The sequence below is a fragment of the Aptenodytes patagonicus genome, chromosome 3 (assembly GCF_965638725.1).
Source record: "Aptenodytes patagonicus chromosome 3, bAptPat1.pri.cur, whole genome shotgun sequence".
Taxonomy (NCBI): Eukaryota; Metazoa; Chordata; class Aves; order Sphenisciformes; family Spheniscidae; genus Aptenodytes; species Aptenodytes patagonicus.
The window spans coordinates 24325755-24344119 of NC_134951.1; the positions used below are offsets into that span (position 1 = coordinate 24325755).

Sequence of the window (18365 nt, forward strand, 5' to 3'; positions counted from 1 at the left end):
AAGCATTTCTAAGTCTAACAGATAGATTTGTGTTATTATTAGTACATCATACAATTAGTTCATGAAGACTGTATGGTTATTAAAAGGGCCTGAAATATTAATGAAGAATTATGTATGTTGGGAAACTTGCTTATGTTTAGACTCCATCTTAGCCAACGTTATGCTTTGCTGTTTTTCAACCACATAAAGGTGCGATAGTTTTTGAAGTCAAACAGTACTTGTCTAATTACATCATCCAATAACTGAAATATTTTAAATAAGAAAACTTAGATAAATAGTGCTGCAAAATAGCTATGGTAAATAATACTGGTTTGGGTTTTTTTTTTAAGGATCAGGTATTAAATCTGACAGACAGCTAATTTCACACCTGTGTATGTCTGCATTCTGTTGATTAGTAATTCAGTGGTGTTTCCATGATTAAGAGAATTTAGCATTATAAACTAGTCATTTATGACATTTATTTATGAGTAACTTGTGTATAATTATTTATCATTTTACTGTTGAAAGCTAGATTATAACTTTTTCATTACTTGTCTCTTGCAAGTAATTCAATATTATCTCCTTGTTAATAATAATCTCCTTATTTTCAAATTTTCAGGAATTTACCCCTTAGTTACATCTTGTAAATAATTTGAAGGAGGCCAGTAAAATTGTGGAAATCACATAACATGCATGTTTATAATCTCTAAATTCATGCCCAGTCCTGCAGATAACCTCACTTAGGTGACTGTTTAGGGGTCAGTCAGCAGAGTTTAGTATGGTTATTTAAAAGAAAAGGATGCAACAACAAACTTCTCATGATTGAAGCAAATTTTCTCCCATCTAAATATTCAGGCAGAAAAACAAACTGAGGGCAGCAGTTTCTTGGCATAGACTTTGAACACTGGATCATAAAGAGAAACTGCTCAATTAATCTGTGATTTTTCATTTTTTTATGTAAACTTGCTTCCAGTATCTTGTTAGGAAGTAGAGAAAAGTTCTTATTATTCTAAGATTGAAAGAGACAGTTACAGTAGAAATTTTATTTAATGGATTTGGAAGAAAAAAAAGGTAGTTCTGAAGAATGGAGAGAAACTAATTTTGCTTTAAACTCAGTTGACTAATCTGAGAAATTACAGGCACTTAATATGGACTAGTGTCTTTTCTGGACTCCTGCTTTTTTACTGTCTTGAAAGTGGTGTGTAATTATACAACTTCATCTTATGTTTGACACAACAAAACGTTTAATTTCCAAAACGCAATAACATTCAGACGGGGCTATTAACAGTATCCTGCCCTTAGGCTAGACTGGTCAAGGAAAGTTTGCTCCAATGAAGATAATGCCAATGATTTGTACTTAATTAGCTGAGTATATTATACATTAATTTAATCCTGAGTGTTTCATGAGGATTTTAATTTATTAGTAACAATGTCTAAAATACTTGCAAGGCTTGTGCTGAGATTCTAATTTCAGTGATGTTTAAGAATCAGACAAAAGCATCTCATCTGAGTTTTGGGTGTTTGCACTTCCAGTTCCTTGAAGTTTCTAAGCAACACATAGAGATCCGGGATACTTAGCAGTTACAACTATGGCATAGTGTGTGTTAACAATTTTTATTTTGACCTTAGAACTCCTTTCGATGATTGCACTCTGTACATAGACTCCTAATACTGCAGATCTGGACTTCCTTGTCGCTAACTATTAAAGAAATCACCAGACCATTACAAAAGTATAAAGGAAGTGAAGGTCAAATCGGTGACAGAGAATGCTAGCTTGCTGCAGTAATCTAAAAGGTGAGGTTGGCTGAAAGAGGTACACGTTGCTGTGTACATGATGTACTGAAGAAAGAAAAGGGACTCACAGTTGAAAAGAAATAGTAAATTTAAATCTGCTGTTTCAACTTTGCTTTTGGCTATTTCAGGTTGAATTTATGAGTGTTTCTGCAAAAAGATCAGACTATTTTTTAGTCATTGAATCCCATATCTCAATTTTAGCTTCATGAAATGATTTTGGACTCTCAACTCCTATTTCTTTATTGCAATTTTACATCTTTTTGTCAAATTATGTATCTACAGTTCTGCTTAATGTTTGCTTAGTTGCAGCTGGAATTTTGGATGGTTTTTGTTTATGAATGTTGATAAGCAATGTTTGCTATGGAAAACTTCATGCACAAAAAGTTTCCAGATGTGCCCAATTTTGCACCTTGTTCTGGCATAGGGGCTTTGTACAGGTGTGGATGCTCATTTCACCAGAACAAGTTAGCAGCTTGGAGTTGAAGTTAGTAGTTATTTTACAGAAAATGGCAAACTTTTTTTTGTTTAACTCATTGGAATGTTTCTATTACCCCAAAGAAATCTTTATTTCCTATTGTAAAATCTAAAATTAAGCACTCTTGTTATTTTGAGCTTAGGTCTGAGTCCTGCAATGAGCTCTTTGTGCCTTTGTAATGGTTATGACAGAGGTCACATTTATATATCCAGTGAGATGGAAGTGTTTGAAATCATCAACAGAGCAGACTTTTTTTTTTTTCTGAGAATGTACAAGATGGAAAGGAAAGCATATTTTTTGTCAGTTCACTTTTAAATTTTTCCAGATTAGGTTTATTAACACTTGCTGTTGGCAAATGCTATATAGCATAAACAGATTTTTGTTTCATTTTTTAAATCAAGTTTAATGTTTCACACTAAATTTGTGTTTCTTTTGTATTTGCTCGCTCCCACTTGAAGACAGCATTTCTGATGGAGAGCAGATACTATATGGAAGCTCTTCTCCTGAGATACGCAGATACATTTAGAAATGTCATTAGATCTCAAAAGTTGTTATAGACTGGTCAAGACAGAAATCCCTAGAGAGGATAGCTCAGTGCTCTTGTAAACAAGCCTTGTTCCCCCCAGACTGTATTTGAGAAGGAATCCATAGTGGATTCCTTCTCAGGACAGTAGAAAAGGTTTATACAACAGATCAGTCCTTGAGTCTCTAGCTGTTGGGAGACATTGCCTGGCACGTCGGAGTTTGCTGCTGTAACCTCCTCGAGTAGTCACTTAGCATGTGAGGTCACTACACGTTTGGGACTGGACCAGTTCAAAGCTTTAGTTGTATATCACAGTCCTTTTGTGTTTGAGTGCCCTTTTATTAGAAGTGTGTCTGCAGCAATGAAGGCTGGCTGCACGCTGGGCTGCATCAGTACAGCTAGCAGGTTAAAGGGAGTGATTATTCCCCTCTTTTTGGCACTTCAGATGCTGCAGTTGGAGCAGTGCCCAGTTCTAGCCCCTGCCCCACCCCCACCCCAGTATAAGAAAGACATAGACAAATTGGAGCATGCCCACAGGATGGCCACCAAGATGGGTAGGGTACTGGAGCATATGATGCACAAGGAGAGCTGAAGAGAGCTGGATTTGTTCAGCCTGAAGAAGAGGAAGCTAAGAGGAGAACAGAGCTAATTGCTGTCCTCAGCTGCTTAATGGGTCATTACAGCCAGATGGAGCCAGACTCTTAATGGACATGCACAGTGAAAGGACAAGAGGGAATAGATAGATGTTGCAGCAAGGGAAACTTCAATTAGACACAAGGAAAAAACTCTTCATGGTGAGGGTGGTCAAACACTGGAACAGTTGCTCAGAACGACTGTTGATTCTCCTTCCTGGTGGATTTTCAAAACTTGAGTGGGCAAGGCCCTGAGAAACCTAATGTTACTTTGAAGTTGGCAGTGCTCTGAATTGAGGGATAAACTCTTAACGACCTCAGGAGGTCTTTTCCAACTTGCACTGTTCTAAGTTGGTATACATTACTGGCTTTACATGAAGGACATCATTCAAGTCTTGCCCAGATGTGGATACATCCTGGACTTTAACTCTTAACCCTTCATGTAAATGGTTACATCATTTTTTTTGTACACCCTTTGTGTTTCAAATTACCTCCTTAAATCTGTTTGTCAAGTCAACTCCCCACTCCATTTAAATGCTTTTGAAATCTGATTCCTGTATGAGAGAAAAGAAGGAGAAAGGCATGAAAAAATGAATTTAACCTTCAGAGTACCAGCGTATCAGAGTACGTCATCTACTCTAAAACTGTGCTGTCCCATTCTATTTTTTTTTTTGCCATCTCTGTATTTGGTTCTTTGTTATATCATGCCCAACTTGGATTTGTACTGTTTTTACTTGTTCTTATGAGGCTCTGAGGTTATTGGTGAAATCTCTTAAAATGAGCAAAGTGAAAGAAGAGAGAGAAAAAAAGACGGAAAGTAGAGGAATGGTGGTAGATAGCCTGGCTAGTTTTGCGTAAGTATGCTGTTGAGATTTGACCCTGAGTCTGCTGAACTCCAATGACACTTGCATTGGCTCCAGAGAGTTTTGGGGGCAAGCCTCTGGTGCAGACTGTCTTCAGTTTTGTATTTCACAGCACTTTCATGGGTCCCTGCTCTCACAATTTTTTATCACCAGCCTTACTCTCCTTGGTGTTTTTCATAAAGATGCAACAATGTGATTAGGGGGTGGTAAGTTTCTTTCCCTCGGCTGTGAGGAATATGACTCACTTTAACCTTCGAACGTCAAATACTAGAAAACGAGTGTAAAAATAAGGAGAAAAACAGGTAGATTTGCTCTTTATAAACACATCTTCTGGTCTTTTTTGGACTCATTCAGGATATTTGGACTCTCCACTTTGATACTGTGCATTTGAAATGTGTATCAGAAGTGTGCTAAAGCACATACATTTTATTACTGTGTTTATGACTGCTCCTCTGAAAAGAAAGTATTTGTGTTCAGATCACCAAGAGAAACATTAGCTTTTTTTTTCTTTCTTGAGTGGTTTATATTTTGCTTTTTATTGCTTCAGTTATTTTTGTTTTCCTATGAAAATATTTGATTGTCTGGTCTCATAATTCTTTTCTGAAATCTCTTTTGGCGTGGTTAATGCACGTGTAACTTGTAAACTCCATATGGAGAAGGATCTGATATGCAAGTACTGTGAATAGGTTCTGGCATTGCTTTGAGCATGAACTTTAGATTTTTATCTGGGGAAAATAATGGGCTCTTAGTGGTTGCTTTATGCATTTGGTTGGATGTCAGTTCATTTGCTCAAAAGGATGCAAAGTTTGCTGCCAGGTTCGTTGATTTTCTTCTGCTTTAGGCTCATTCTATTTTAATAATGGCTATTCTGTGTTCTATTTTTATTTAAAGTTCTTTCAATATCTGCCCTTCTCAGGGCTACTCATTCCCCTTGCTCTGCCTTTCACAATATAGTCCAGCTGCTAGTCTCTCACAGGCAGCTGTTTTTTCTATTGTATTTTTCCTATCCTCCAAAACTCTAGTCGATATTTGTTTTTCCTAACCCCAAGGCCTGATCCTCAGAAGTAAAAGGCCCTTTGTTATGAATACCCCAGTTAAAAGGAAAGATTCAAGAAAGCCGAAATTGCAAACGCAAGGGAATCTCATCTTGAGAGTGGTCATACCGTAAATGATCAGCAGTGAGAGGCAGGCAGGCAGGCAGGAAAGTAGGCTCTTACACTCAGCAAGAAGTGCTTGTAGAAATAGTTTCAGAGGGATGAAATACATTTATTGGCTATATCCACAACAGTTCTAAACAATTGTTGTTATTACGTTCTGCATGATTAACTGACTGCTGGTAGTTATTTTTATGTGTAAATACTACTGTTCAGAAGAAAAAAGGTTTCAAGATAGACAGATATGTATATATACACACATACACACATAAATGTGTATGTATGTATATATGTATAATTGCATGCTTTTCTTTTGATTGCATAACTTGAAATTATTTTTATTTCTTTTATGACTGTTCATGGAAATGGGTCCAAACAATATCTGAGTCCAAATATAGTTGCTTTCTCTTCCTGTTGTACTATTTGTCAGCACTCAAAATACTGTAAGAAATAGAGTGTTTTGGTGTAGTGTCATTTTGATGCCACTTCATAGTTGCAAACAAAAAGTTGTAAGAAGCACCTGGAATGCTTTGTGGATTTCACTTGGTCTACATGGATTACATGAATAGGGCTCTTACTGCAAAGGCAGACCAATAAAGTATCCTTGAGTTATTTCATTCTTATGATGGTGACTGCTCAAGGTACCTCTAGTCAAATTCCTGTCTATAAGGATGAGATGAGAACTCATTTGAGTCAAGAAAATATTGCTGCCCAAAATTAGGCCAATGGCATTCTTAGAAATATAAAAAGGATGTCAGAGTGTCAAAATTCTGCTCTACCTGGCAATCGAAGGGTTCAGGTCGTGTACTGTATTCAGCGTGGGGCACTTATAACTTTAAGATATGGCTAAGTTGGAAAGCCTCCAGGGGAGAACAGCAAAGATGAGATGAGTATTAGCAACCATGACTGTGAGGAAAAACTGAAGGCTTAGAATAGAAAAAAAAAACAAGATGTGAAGGAAACAATATGTATCTGAATTAGATATTATTATTTTTTCCTAAGTGCATTAAAAATTTTATTCTCCATCTGCATAGTCGAAAGCAACGCCTGCTTGGGCTATATAGGAAAAATCTCTCCAACTGCAAAGATAATTTAGCAACAGAGATAATTTACCTGAAGAGGGTTTTATTCCCTGTCATCAGAGGTTTTAGAGAACATTTTAGAACAATTTCTGTAGGTAAAGCTCAAATGTGCTTCGCAGAAGAAAAGGCTAGTTGGTTTTTGTAGGTGTCTCTCAATGCCTTACCTACACGGGTGACTGAACACTCTGTGGGAGATCTCCACAGGAGTTGCTCTAGCATCGGTGTGGAACAAAGAGGATGATTGTGAATGGGAGAATCTTGGCGGACATGATAAATTCTTACAGTTTATCCTATAGGTCTGTCACGTTGATGTTTCAGCTGATGGTATTGTGCAATGGTGAGATATCAACAGGAGGAAAAAGCAACAGATAAAGACAAAAGGTGTAGGAGAAAAAATAGACATGAAAAGAGAATGGAAAACATAGCTCATAATACAGTCAGCTTTTATTGGCACTATTATAGCCATGTTTAGATACAAATATTGGATTAAAATCCTGAAAATTATTAGAAGTCTCACAGTTTATCCTTAAATTATACCTTGCTTTTCAGCTGCACTAAATCTCAATATAATGCATGGCTACACTGTATCTCTTTAAGTGTCACAGAGTTCCGTTTCACTGACATCAGTAAAATGATGTAAAGAGACATTGATGAAATAGTGTCAGAAACAGTTGAATTTATTGCCATTAGAACCAAAATCTAAAGCACTATCTGCTAAATTTCCTCACTGGAAACTGATCTATTTTTTCATTGCTTTCTAAATTATTATTATTATCATTTTGCATAAATTAAATGAAAAAAAGGCAAACCGAGAATTGTTTTCTGTAAGGCCAACCATATTTCTCTGTGAAACAAAAATAATTTCCAGTTTTCCTCTCATGCACTGAATTCTGGATTCAAATAGGCAGTGATATTCAGTAATTATATAACAGGGGTATCTTTTTTTGGCCACTCAGTAAATAGAGTTAGACAGTAGTGGGGAAAAAAAAAAGAGAAATATAAGCAATAGAGAACATATATGTTTGTAATTAAAATTTAAAATAATATAAAGAAGGGTGGCAGCAGGGAGGAGCTGCAAAGGGTCTCTGGTAGTATCAGATGAAAGGAGACAGAAAAGTCTGTTACACAAATGAAGTGAGGATACAAAACTGGATGTGTGGTATTATTCAAGGGGTAGTCAGAAGGGCTGACTGTATCCATATTCTGAATGCGGTGCTGAGGTGACAAGTTATCCCCAGCACTACTTCTCACCTTTGCCTATTATTTCTTGTCATACTGTCACTTCCATGTATCTCAGTGAAAACTCATCCGGGTTTTACTCCATAATCTGGGTAAACCCCTGCTGAGAGCATAGTGTACTTTAAAGTATAGTTAACTATTAAATACCATTCAGTATTTTCTTTAAACTGATTTAGAATACTACTAATACTGTGTTGTCTTAGTCTTATTACATTATATAACTTACATGGGTATTTTGAATTGTAATTTATTCGTAATGGCTATTTTGTATCTTTCATCTGGCCCATATATTGTTTTCTTTATTGTAGCTCTTTATAGTAGATTTTATTGTACTTGCACCAGCCATACAAGAAAAGTATACAAAGCAAGGAAAGGGGAACATGTTTAGTAGAATAATTTATCTTCACTCAAATTTAAAATTGAATGTTGAACTCAGCTTTTCGGAGAAAGAATGTTGGCATTTACATGTCTGGGTTTATTATTTTTAGTTTTACTTATCATTTAGGTTAGACAAGAAAAACTATCAAAATAAAAATAAATTTCATATTATTTGGGGGGGAAAAAGAGCTTCTGTCTTCATGATAAATTTGTTTCCTCAAAAGATCTTTCTTATGACCTATTTTGTCAGCAAGCTCTTGTATCTGGGAAGATTATTTCTGTTGGCTAGACAATTTCAAAATGATAGAGTGAGATTAATAATATAACTATAGGTTTTCCTTGTTCTATTGATTTATTGGGTCCCAAATCTCTGAACACTCGCCCATCTTAGTCATTTTACTTTCAAGAGCAATGACAAAGAAGTTACTCACAGGTATGAGTGTTTGCAAGAACAAGCATCTTTGTTAAGTGCAGCCGATTAGCAACATATTAAAAAGAAAGAATACCTCCTGTGAAGGTATCATTATAATACTTTAGAAGACTCAGATATGTAGAGGCATAATCCATTACTAGGAATTGTGAGAAGGAGAGGCTTAAGAAATATCTTTGTCTGAAATGTGGTAATGTGCCTGCTCCTATTCCATCACAACGTGTAGTAGCTTAAGCACTTTCACTTTAGACGTCATTCCCTCCAGCATGGGCATACAAAAGTTACTTGTCTAAGGCTGAGATTTCACGATTCCCTTAAGCCGATCTATGGGCTGGCCAGTACTGAAAAGAGCAGTCTTGGTCCACCCACGTTTGACCATGCGTTCCCTCTTCCCTTGTGCCATACATTAGCACTGTTATAATTGGCGGGAGACTTGGATCAGGGGACCGATCTTACTAAGACTTGATTTTATTCATTTATTTTTTTCTGAAGGAACATGAATACCAAGTTGCATATGGGTCAACAGAGTGTTCTTGTTGCAAATAGGCAAACTGTGTACTGGGCTGTGCCAGGATGAGTATGATCAGCAAATTGAGGAGGTTATTATTTCCCTCTGGTGCTGGTGCGGCTGCACCTGGAATACTGCGTTCAGTGGTTGGGGCTCCCTGCTTCCAGAAGCATAGGGAGAAGTTGGAGGGAGTCTAGCAGAGGGCCCTCTGGTCAGAGAAGCTGAAGGAGCTGGGCTTATTTAGCCTGTTGAGGTGAAGATCCATAACGGACTGCAGCTATTTGAAGGAGAGTTACAGACAGCATGGAGCCAAAGTCTTTTCGGCAGTGCTGGGTGATACAACAAGGAAGAATGGCCACAAACTGCAGACTGAGAGATTCAAGTAGGACCCTATGAGGCTGATGCAGCACTGGAGCAGGCTGCCCACTGAGGTTGTGGAATCTCCATCCTTGGTGGCTTTCAGGACTTGACTATCAAAGCCCCAGCTGAGCTGAACTTGTGTTGGCGACAGCCCTGCTCTCCGTGGGAGGCTGAACTACAAGACCTCCAGAGGCCACTTACAATGAACATTTCTCTCTTGCCGTGAATGTTTTTGTGAAGATGTAGCCTAAGTCTAAGACCTCTTAGAACACAAAAAAAGGAATGGGTACTTACAAAAAGCTATTTATTGATTTATCTTATGCTAACATAGGTTTCTAAGGCAGGTTAGGTGGCTGTTTCTTTCCACTAATTGGTAAATCTTTTAAGACTAGTTTAGATTTTGAACATTAATGCTGAGACACCCAACCTTAGGTAAGGTGCATCTCAGCCTAAACAATGTCATTTCACCTGATGGAGTGGTAACTTCTTACACTGTCCTTCATTGCTGTCATCTGACCCCAGAGCTGAAATTTAAATTAGAAAATTTCCAAATTAGTACAGGTATTTAGTATTGAGCTATCTTCCAGAAAGATCTTTTCTACCAAGATACAGCAACTTCCTTACAGAGAAAAGAAGTTAAAATAAGTTTCAAGACATAGCTTCTTTACAGGATTTTAAGATTTCTGTATTTCTGTATAATGTAAACCTACAAATATTTGAGTGTGATGTGTATGTTTTATATGGTTTTAGTCCTGGAAACTTAGGACATGCAATCTTTCAACAATAACCCTAGAATGTACGGATCTAAGGAGACTTCATCATTTCTCTCTCTCTCTCTCTCTCTCACACACACACACAGAGGCTCTGTGGAAAACAGTGCTCCGTACAACCTCCCTGTCATGTTGTTCATGTGTCTAGTAGAAGTGGTTGTGTTTTTATTTGTCACTTGAGCTGTATGTGTCAAGCACAACAAAAAGGGTATCTAGTCCTCCCCCACAGTAACAAACTACAGTGGGGAAGTTCATAAACAGAGGCTTACTGGTGAATCATCCACATCCACAAAGTCTGCTTCTTACCAGTGTAGAAAGAGAGGCACTGCTGTCAGTTTGAAATGATTCCCAGCCTCCGGAAGGCATGCATTGATGAATTAAAACAAAATCCCCCCATGAACTCTCCCCAGGCATGCTGAGGTAGGGGAAGAAACACCTGGCTTGCCCATAAACATGGGACCTTAAACAAACACCTGAAAGAAGGCCAAAAAAGCAGCAGTCTGGCAGGGATAGTCCTGACACCTAGCTAGCTTTTGGACAACTTTCTGGCACCAGTCATAGCTGCAAGCCTTATTTTGTGGTTAGACTATCTACCCTGCTGCAGATTTGCAATATTGGAACTAATTTATGTTAGTGAGGAAAAGAGGGAAGCTAATAATTTGTACTGTTGAGTGGGGACCTTTGGAAGATGGTGTTTAGAGCTGCAAAAAATGTCAGGCAGTCTTTGGGTTGTAACAAACCAGTGAAGCAGTTCTTAGCAGGACATAGAGGATCAGCAAAAAGTCAGAAGTTCAGAAACCAAGTCTCAGCTTGCTCTTCCTTATCAATCAGGGTAGTAAACTGCACACAGACAGGCAGCCCCTCTCAGTAAAACCTCAGAAAGTCTTTTAATTAAAAGTGAAAAAAAAAAATCTTCTGAGCTGCTTCCTCTGCATCACTTCAGATTGTGGCAAGCGTGTTTTTCATCCAGCAGTGAAAGAAATAGGCCTGTGTTATCTGAGACTAGGCTTTTCATGCTTTTCACTGGGGGTTTTTCTCAAGCTTGCCATTGGGGTGTTGTTTCCAGCTTGTCAGATCTGCTGGGGACACTAGTGAGTCTATCAATAGACGGTTCAACTACATGGTTCATGGTGCTGAACTGCATCAAAATTAATTCCTCTCTTTCATGCAACTTTATGCTGTTTTAAAAGTTTCCTTTCCCTCATGTATGCTACAACCTCTGGCACTAGTAAAAAACCAATGATTAATGTTTTTGAAATACACGAAAGATGTAGGGTTGAGTACCATTACAACAGTGGGTTACTGTGAGACAGCCTCTTAACTGTATGGAGAAAGTACTTCTAAATAACTGGCAATGTCACGGCCTCCTATTTGTCATTCAAGGCCAGAGATAATTTCAGCAAGCTTTTGAATTGGATCTGTATATAACCAGGCATGTTAAACTGCTTTTTGTACTGAATTTATATAAAAATGTATACACACGCACATGTGTGTGTGTGTGTGTGTGTGCCTGCATATATATATATATATATATATTTGCTTCAGCATACTTGTTGCTGTTAGAGATGTAATTTTTCAGCCGAGTGTTAAAATGGAGATTTCAGAGGTTTGTCATTTAAAATATACTGTGCTGTCTTGTTCTAGTAGAACTTCTCCCAATATATCAGAATTATCTGCCAACTTGATTACAATCCCTGTGATGTCAATTGATTCTGGTATTTGGATTCTAAAGAATAGCTTTGTTCTACAGCTTGATACTAACACCTGAAGCAGCTCAGTCTCAAGGATACTATAAAGTATTTCCTCCATGTGTGTATATATTTTCACATTATGCAAAATAATTTTTAAGACGGCTAACTTCCAAATAGTGGTGTGTGAATAAAATAGTAATTGTACATTTAGAGACCATCTGTTTGTTATGATGGAGTTTTATTTCCTTCATTTCTTTACTTGAATGTTTTGCAGAGTATAACTGCACATTTACATTGACTGACTTGCTCCTCTTTCTTGGGAGGACTTGGAAGTCTTTTATGAGAAAGGAATATAACAACTCTGTCACTATTACTGTTTGCTACCTCCAATAATAAAATATTAGGAGGCTTAAACGTTTTATTTGAGTGACTGTTGTCACTGCAGTATTGTATATCTACAAATACAAAAAGTCATGTGGAGGCAAAAAGTCCTGCTACATGAATGCATTCAGCTGGAGTCAATGAAGGTGATAGTTATATAAATGTAACTAGACATTTATATAGTTCTATTTTAAACTTCTTCCTGCAAAAATTCTTTTTTGAAACTTATTTTGCAGCTGTTAAAAAATGGGTGCTGAAAATAGAATTGCATTTTTCATGCTAACTTTGAGTTCTGTAAGTTTTATTCTATTTGGATGTAATTATGACAGACCTTAAAATCAACAAATTATAATTTATCTCTTTTTCTTTGCAGAGTCGCAGTGTACACTCTGTGGGGAGCCTGAAGGTGAGCGTGTTTTCCTATCGATATTTTTCAAAGCAGCTAGAGGTGAACACTTGACTCAAATGATACACATGTACAAGAGACTGGAAATGGTATCTGAATGATGAGAACCAATGAAATATATTCTTCCCTATGTTAGATTCCAAAAATGAATTGAATTAGGCTGAGTAAAGCACAGTACATGCTCCAGGCAGGAAATACCTTGAAGGACAAATATTCCATTAGGGCAAAAATTGAAATATTTGCTACTTATTCTTTTGTGTGTTTGTCAAACTAATTTGGGGTAAGAGAGAGTGTGAAGAGACATTTAAGGACATCACTTTGAGCATGGAAAACAAAGGGATTGGACATAAAAGGGAAATGAGAAAATGTTTTTATATTTGATATTACATTTACAGAGAACTGTGAGAGGCTAACATTTTTTAGCAGGTGAAGTGAATAAATATTGCTTCTGAAACAAAGATAATTGAGCAATAACCATTATGCAGTGCAAATACATGCCCACATGAATGTGTTTGGTGGTTGGTTTGTTTGCTTTTTTCCAAGTGACTAATTAAATGCCAAGGTGAGAACCACAATTTACCTAAACGAACATTGAAGTAATGAGATTATGATTTTTAAAGCAGGCCATTTTTGAGGAAAATCTCTCTTATTTATTTATTTATTATCATTGGTGCTGTTATAAAGAAAATGTCGAAAAGCTGACCTTAGTTTCAAATCAACCATCTGGAGTCTTTCTAAGAAACATAGTCTGAAATAGGAAATGTAAATGCTGGACCAAAGTGTATTAATTAAAAAAGAAAATTATAGATTCTAGGCTGTTCCCAAAGACGTTCAGCTTTATATCTTGAATAGTTTCTAAAAAACAATTTAAACTTTTAATGTTTTATAAATTTAGGAGGGAGAAGTTATTAAGACATGAAGCCTGGAAGTTAAAGGCTTTGAGACCTTGCAACTAATGAAATAACTCAGTAAATTAAATATTAATCATCTGCTTCTCCTTTGTTATCTACTGACAAATAATTGTTTTAGAGTTTTGTTTTGACTTTGCATTCCTTTAATAAACAGACAATTCTTGATTTGTTCATTTTCTTTGTCCTTTATTTGGTAAATTTATAATAGCACAGATACACATATGAAAAGGAAAAATAAGACAGGTGTTTGTTTGCCTTTCATGAAATATTCCTTTCCTGATAAGGTTGTCCAACTTCAAAGTTATGCATTGGATTAGTTCTGTTTTATTACATGCTATGCCTGTTTTATAACAATAATTCTTTTCTTTTCATTACTACTCTTTCATACCTATTCAGCTTTGCAAATTTTAATAAATGTACATGGACTTTGTAAAAAGGGAATTAGAAAAAATCGGTAATAAAAATGTTTAACATTTATATGACTAAAAATCTAGAATCAAAAGATAATTATATGTATTTCTATAGGAACGTTTCTCAAGAACATAATGTTCAGTTTTTAGCTGAGTAGAAATGAACTTTCCCAGGAATGAATGTCTCCTGGATCACCATACTCTCCCCTCAAATACAGTATTACTGGAATGCTATTTATAAATTCTCTGCCTCGATTTTAAAAATATTGACATCAATGTCATCTTAGATTAGTGACATGACTTAGAATCCTAAGTTTTTTCCTTGCCAGATTAGCACAATTTCTAATCTTATACTGAACATTCACAGAAGTTTTATATGTGATTTTGTGATGAAGAAGTGGTTGCTCAATAGATATGACTTTAGTTTTTAGAAGGCCATTCTAAAAGAAACTTCACATCTTTGTTGTGTAAATTGAAACCAAAAAACCAACAACTCAAACCTCAAAAAATACAATTTTCCTCTGGAACAGTCTATAAATTTTGCTATGGTTTCATAGTAAACTAATTAAGTTATTTAGAAAACTAGGGAAGAACTAAAAAATCAACTTGTTGCAATGTTTTAATTGGGATTTCTGACTTTTCTCGGTAGCCTTCTTCAGAAATTTGAGACACTCTGTGGCTTGTAGTTTACATTTTTGGTATCTGAGGCAAATTCAAAGAATATCAGTTAATGGTAGATACCATTTGCCTCCACGTTCCTTTTTTCCTCCTCCTTTTCAGAAAAAAACAAAGTTCACTAACTACATTAATGTACTTTAGGACATTAAGATGAATTTGCCAAATTGTAAGACAGATGTGCCACGGTGTAGGCCACCTGTATTAATTTCAAAAGTGGTAAGCAGAGACTTGTTCATGAAATAGTAGATGTGGAGAAATCTCCCTGATTTGGGAGAGAGGAAGACTCAGCTTCACATCTTACCGGTTCTGAGTTCCTCTGAAGCTGTTTATGCCATTTATTGAAAAACCTCCAGGCAGCTAGTGGTGAGTTTCTGAACAACATCTTTTACCTTCTGTAAGAAAGGTGGCAGAGTGGAAGCGTATTGCAAGCCACAAATTCTGGTTGTCAGATTGGTCAACTGCAGTCCTCACTGTTCTTGTGGTGGCTCATCCTTTCTCTAACCATCACTCCCCTTTCAAAACCAGCAGTTTGGTCCTGGATTCCCAGTATATCCAAGTGTAATAGGAAATGACTGTGTAAAAGAGACCTCTTCACTGGGGGGCATTTTGCAAAGTTTTTAGCAGTTAGTGCTGCACTTCAGGAAGCAAGTGCATTTATCTGCATACGCATTGTTGCACAAGTGTGGGACAATGTTGGTGCATGTTTTATAGAGGGAAAAAATGTCAGATATGGGAGGGAGATACAAATTGTCAGAATACAGATTTCACGTTTCAGTGTTTAGCCTGTGGAATTTGTGGATCCGTAGATAAATGTGTCATGTGTCCTCCTTTGCAGCCCATCTAAAGAGAATGAGTTGGACAACACAGAGGACTCTGTTTGAGAATCAGTCTTTTGTATGAGCTGCAAAGGCTTATGTGTTCTGTTTAGAAAATCATGGGTTTGCTCTGTGTTATTGACAAGCACGTCAGCTACCATTCCTGTCAGTGTAAGATGTTTGAAGACCAGGAGGACTATTTTATGCTAGGAAGAAACTAAAGTTGCAGAAGACAGAGCTAGTGGTCTAATAAATCCCATTAGTGTAGCTACTTCGAGCTGCTCCATCTTTTGGAAATGCAAGAGCAGCAATGACGTGTTTTCAGACAGATTATGACAGTCGCCTTTGTGGAAGTGATCTGCAGCTGACAGATTATGTTGTCATGGTAAACACTGTTGGGTTGGTTTTGTTTCTTTTTTTCCTGCTCAGATTCTAAGTGAGGATAGCGTGTTATAGACACGTGTCTAGCTCAGCCTTTGACAGCCAACATACTCTGTTAGAAAGACTGGTGTAGTCATGAGAAGTTTCAGGAACAGTTATCCCCATTAATCCTCAAGCAGATGTTTCTGTTCTTTCTAACTCCTGGCAGTTATTCACAGAAGTTTTTGAAAGGACTATATTAACAAATACAATTTTCTATATTACCAAAGCAGCAAACTAGTAAGTTTGGTAGCAGCTAAGATTTCAGTAGACCACTCTGTCTTCTCAAAACCTATGCAAATGGAAGCTTTTCTTCCAAGCTTTTTTAATATCCTTCACAACTCCAGTAGTGACTTACTGTTTCTATTCACGGCTTCTGTATTTTATGATTATTCTCTTTCTTTCCTTCTTAAAGATAAATGGGCATTCCTGTACAATACCAGCACTTTTCAACTTTTGTAAAAATAGACACCTCTATGCATTCTTTGACAGCACAAGCTTTATCTGAACACAAAGATCTTGAAAATGTGGTGTTAAAAGCAATACCACTGACTGGGGGTGTTTCTAGTGAAGTTTGAGAAGAATTAATACAAGGTCTGGCTCTGTCCAGCATTTCAGTCTATTGTCTGTTTCAACAGAAGAAAATAATGATAAAGATACAACTACTTCCAGGAAGTCCTTTAGCCGCTAGAAGCTATAGATTACTGGATCGAGGTAAAGCATCATTGTATGCTCTGCTTCTCCTTAGATGCTTCTCTCTTAAAACTAGGGAGAGCATGGAAAAATGCATTTCTCCAGGTATCAGCTGCTGACGGTTATGGGGGACAGAATACTGGGAGCAATGGCCTTTGATCTGACCCTCTGTTGATGGCCTTATGGGCTTGTTGGGTTCTTATCAGTTTGAGATAAAAAACAGTGGCTAGAATTTTGTTTGGATATTCATGGGAGAGAAAACCCAGGTTAACTTTGCTGTAGGTGTTAAGCTTTCTCTCCCATTACTGTGATGCTGATAGTAATTTCCAATCTATTTACAAGTATTCCATGATGAAAATAAGCTTCTCTGTGTAGAAGCTCCTGATGTGTTATGAGAGTGGTAGAATACGCTGAGCAATTATGCAAAGACTGTGGAGCAGATAGTAGGCAGTTCTACCTATTATTCACTCTGTTATCTGGTACCTCTTGATCTTGCAGCCTACATACAGACTGTAGTATTCATATCTCATTCTACTAGAGATATTATGTGGCAAATGTCCTTTCAGTTCCACAGCATCTAGTAATTAAGTCTGGCTCACCATGCATTGTAAAAGATATTGATATACACAAAGGCTATGAGTAATAATACTTCTCTACTTTGATGGGATCTATATTAACTTTAACATCATAGAAAGAAGACTCAAGTTTCATTATGAATAGTTCAGTGAAGACCTCTAGTTAGGATGATAGTTAAAGAAAACAGGCAAAATATGAATATTTGTAAAGAATGAGATGGAGAGTACAATGCAGTACATTAAAACACCACTTGTGCATACTAGAACTACTCTAGCCTGAAATACTGAGTTGAATTTTTGCTTACCACCACCACCAGGAACATAGCAAAGAGTTTAGGAATCTAGAGATATATAGTAAACTTGCCAAGATACATAAGGAGCAATCCCACATGAATGAATATTGAGATGGTTTGCTCCATGTAATTTAGAGAAGGTATCAATTAAAAAAAAAAAAATACATCTACTGCACTTTCCTAATACTGTAGTAAATGACACGTCCCGTTTTCCATGGGATCATGGAAACCATGCATTCCAGTTTCATAATATATCCAGACCAAATAAATACTCAAAAGCAGAACAAGTATAACAGAAAAGCAAATGAAGTCGTGGAACTCGCTGCCACAATGTGACTTCTGAGATTGACCTCAAATTCAATTAGCACTGGATGTTTTGGTGAACAGTAAGAATGTTGCAACGGATTTGGGATAGAGGGAAGTCCGGTTGTTATCAAAATATGTTTTTATACAAACAAAAAAACAACCTGTCTTTTAATAGATAAAGGAGATAGGTCCCCTAAGGGTAGGTTATTATAAATCATTTCTTCATCTTTGGTTTTTATTAACTTTTTAGTTACTGTAGTCAGAAACTGAATACCCTACTGGGAAAACCTTTGGCCTTGTCTGCTGTGGAAATCCTCGTATTCCTTCTGCGAAGGCCTCATAAGTTTCTAAGGGTCAACCTCCAAAGAATGAACTGGAGATATTCCCCCTTTCCTACCTCATCTATATGACTGGGTCTTTTTAGGTATATTCATGTAGTGGGGCAACTGTAGATCCAAAAAAAATACATATTGGGGTGCATTAGAACTTACTGCAGTTATCTCAACTTGTGTGGAAGTTTCCATCCAAAGCATACAAGGGCACTCAGAGAGATGGCATACAGAAATGTCTTGCTCTGACATGAGAAAACCATAGAATCA

The 18365-nt window shown here is 36.9% G+C and overlaps 1 protein-coding gene across 12 annotated transcripts in view; it reads left to right on the forward strand.

Moving 5' to 3' along the window:
* The window catches only part of DLGAP2 (DLG associated protein 2), a 494722-nt gene that overhangs the window by 219903 nt on the left and 256454 nt on the right, over window positions 1-18365 (forward strand). For all 12 annotated transcript variants that reach the window (XM_076332874.1, XM_076332875.1, XM_076332879.1 and 9 more), the window contains one exon: window positions 12633-12665. In XM_076332874.1, coding sequence (XP_076188989.1) covers window positions 12633-12665 — 33 coding nt within the window. The remainder of the gene's footprint in view (window positions 1-12632; window positions 12666-18365) is intronic.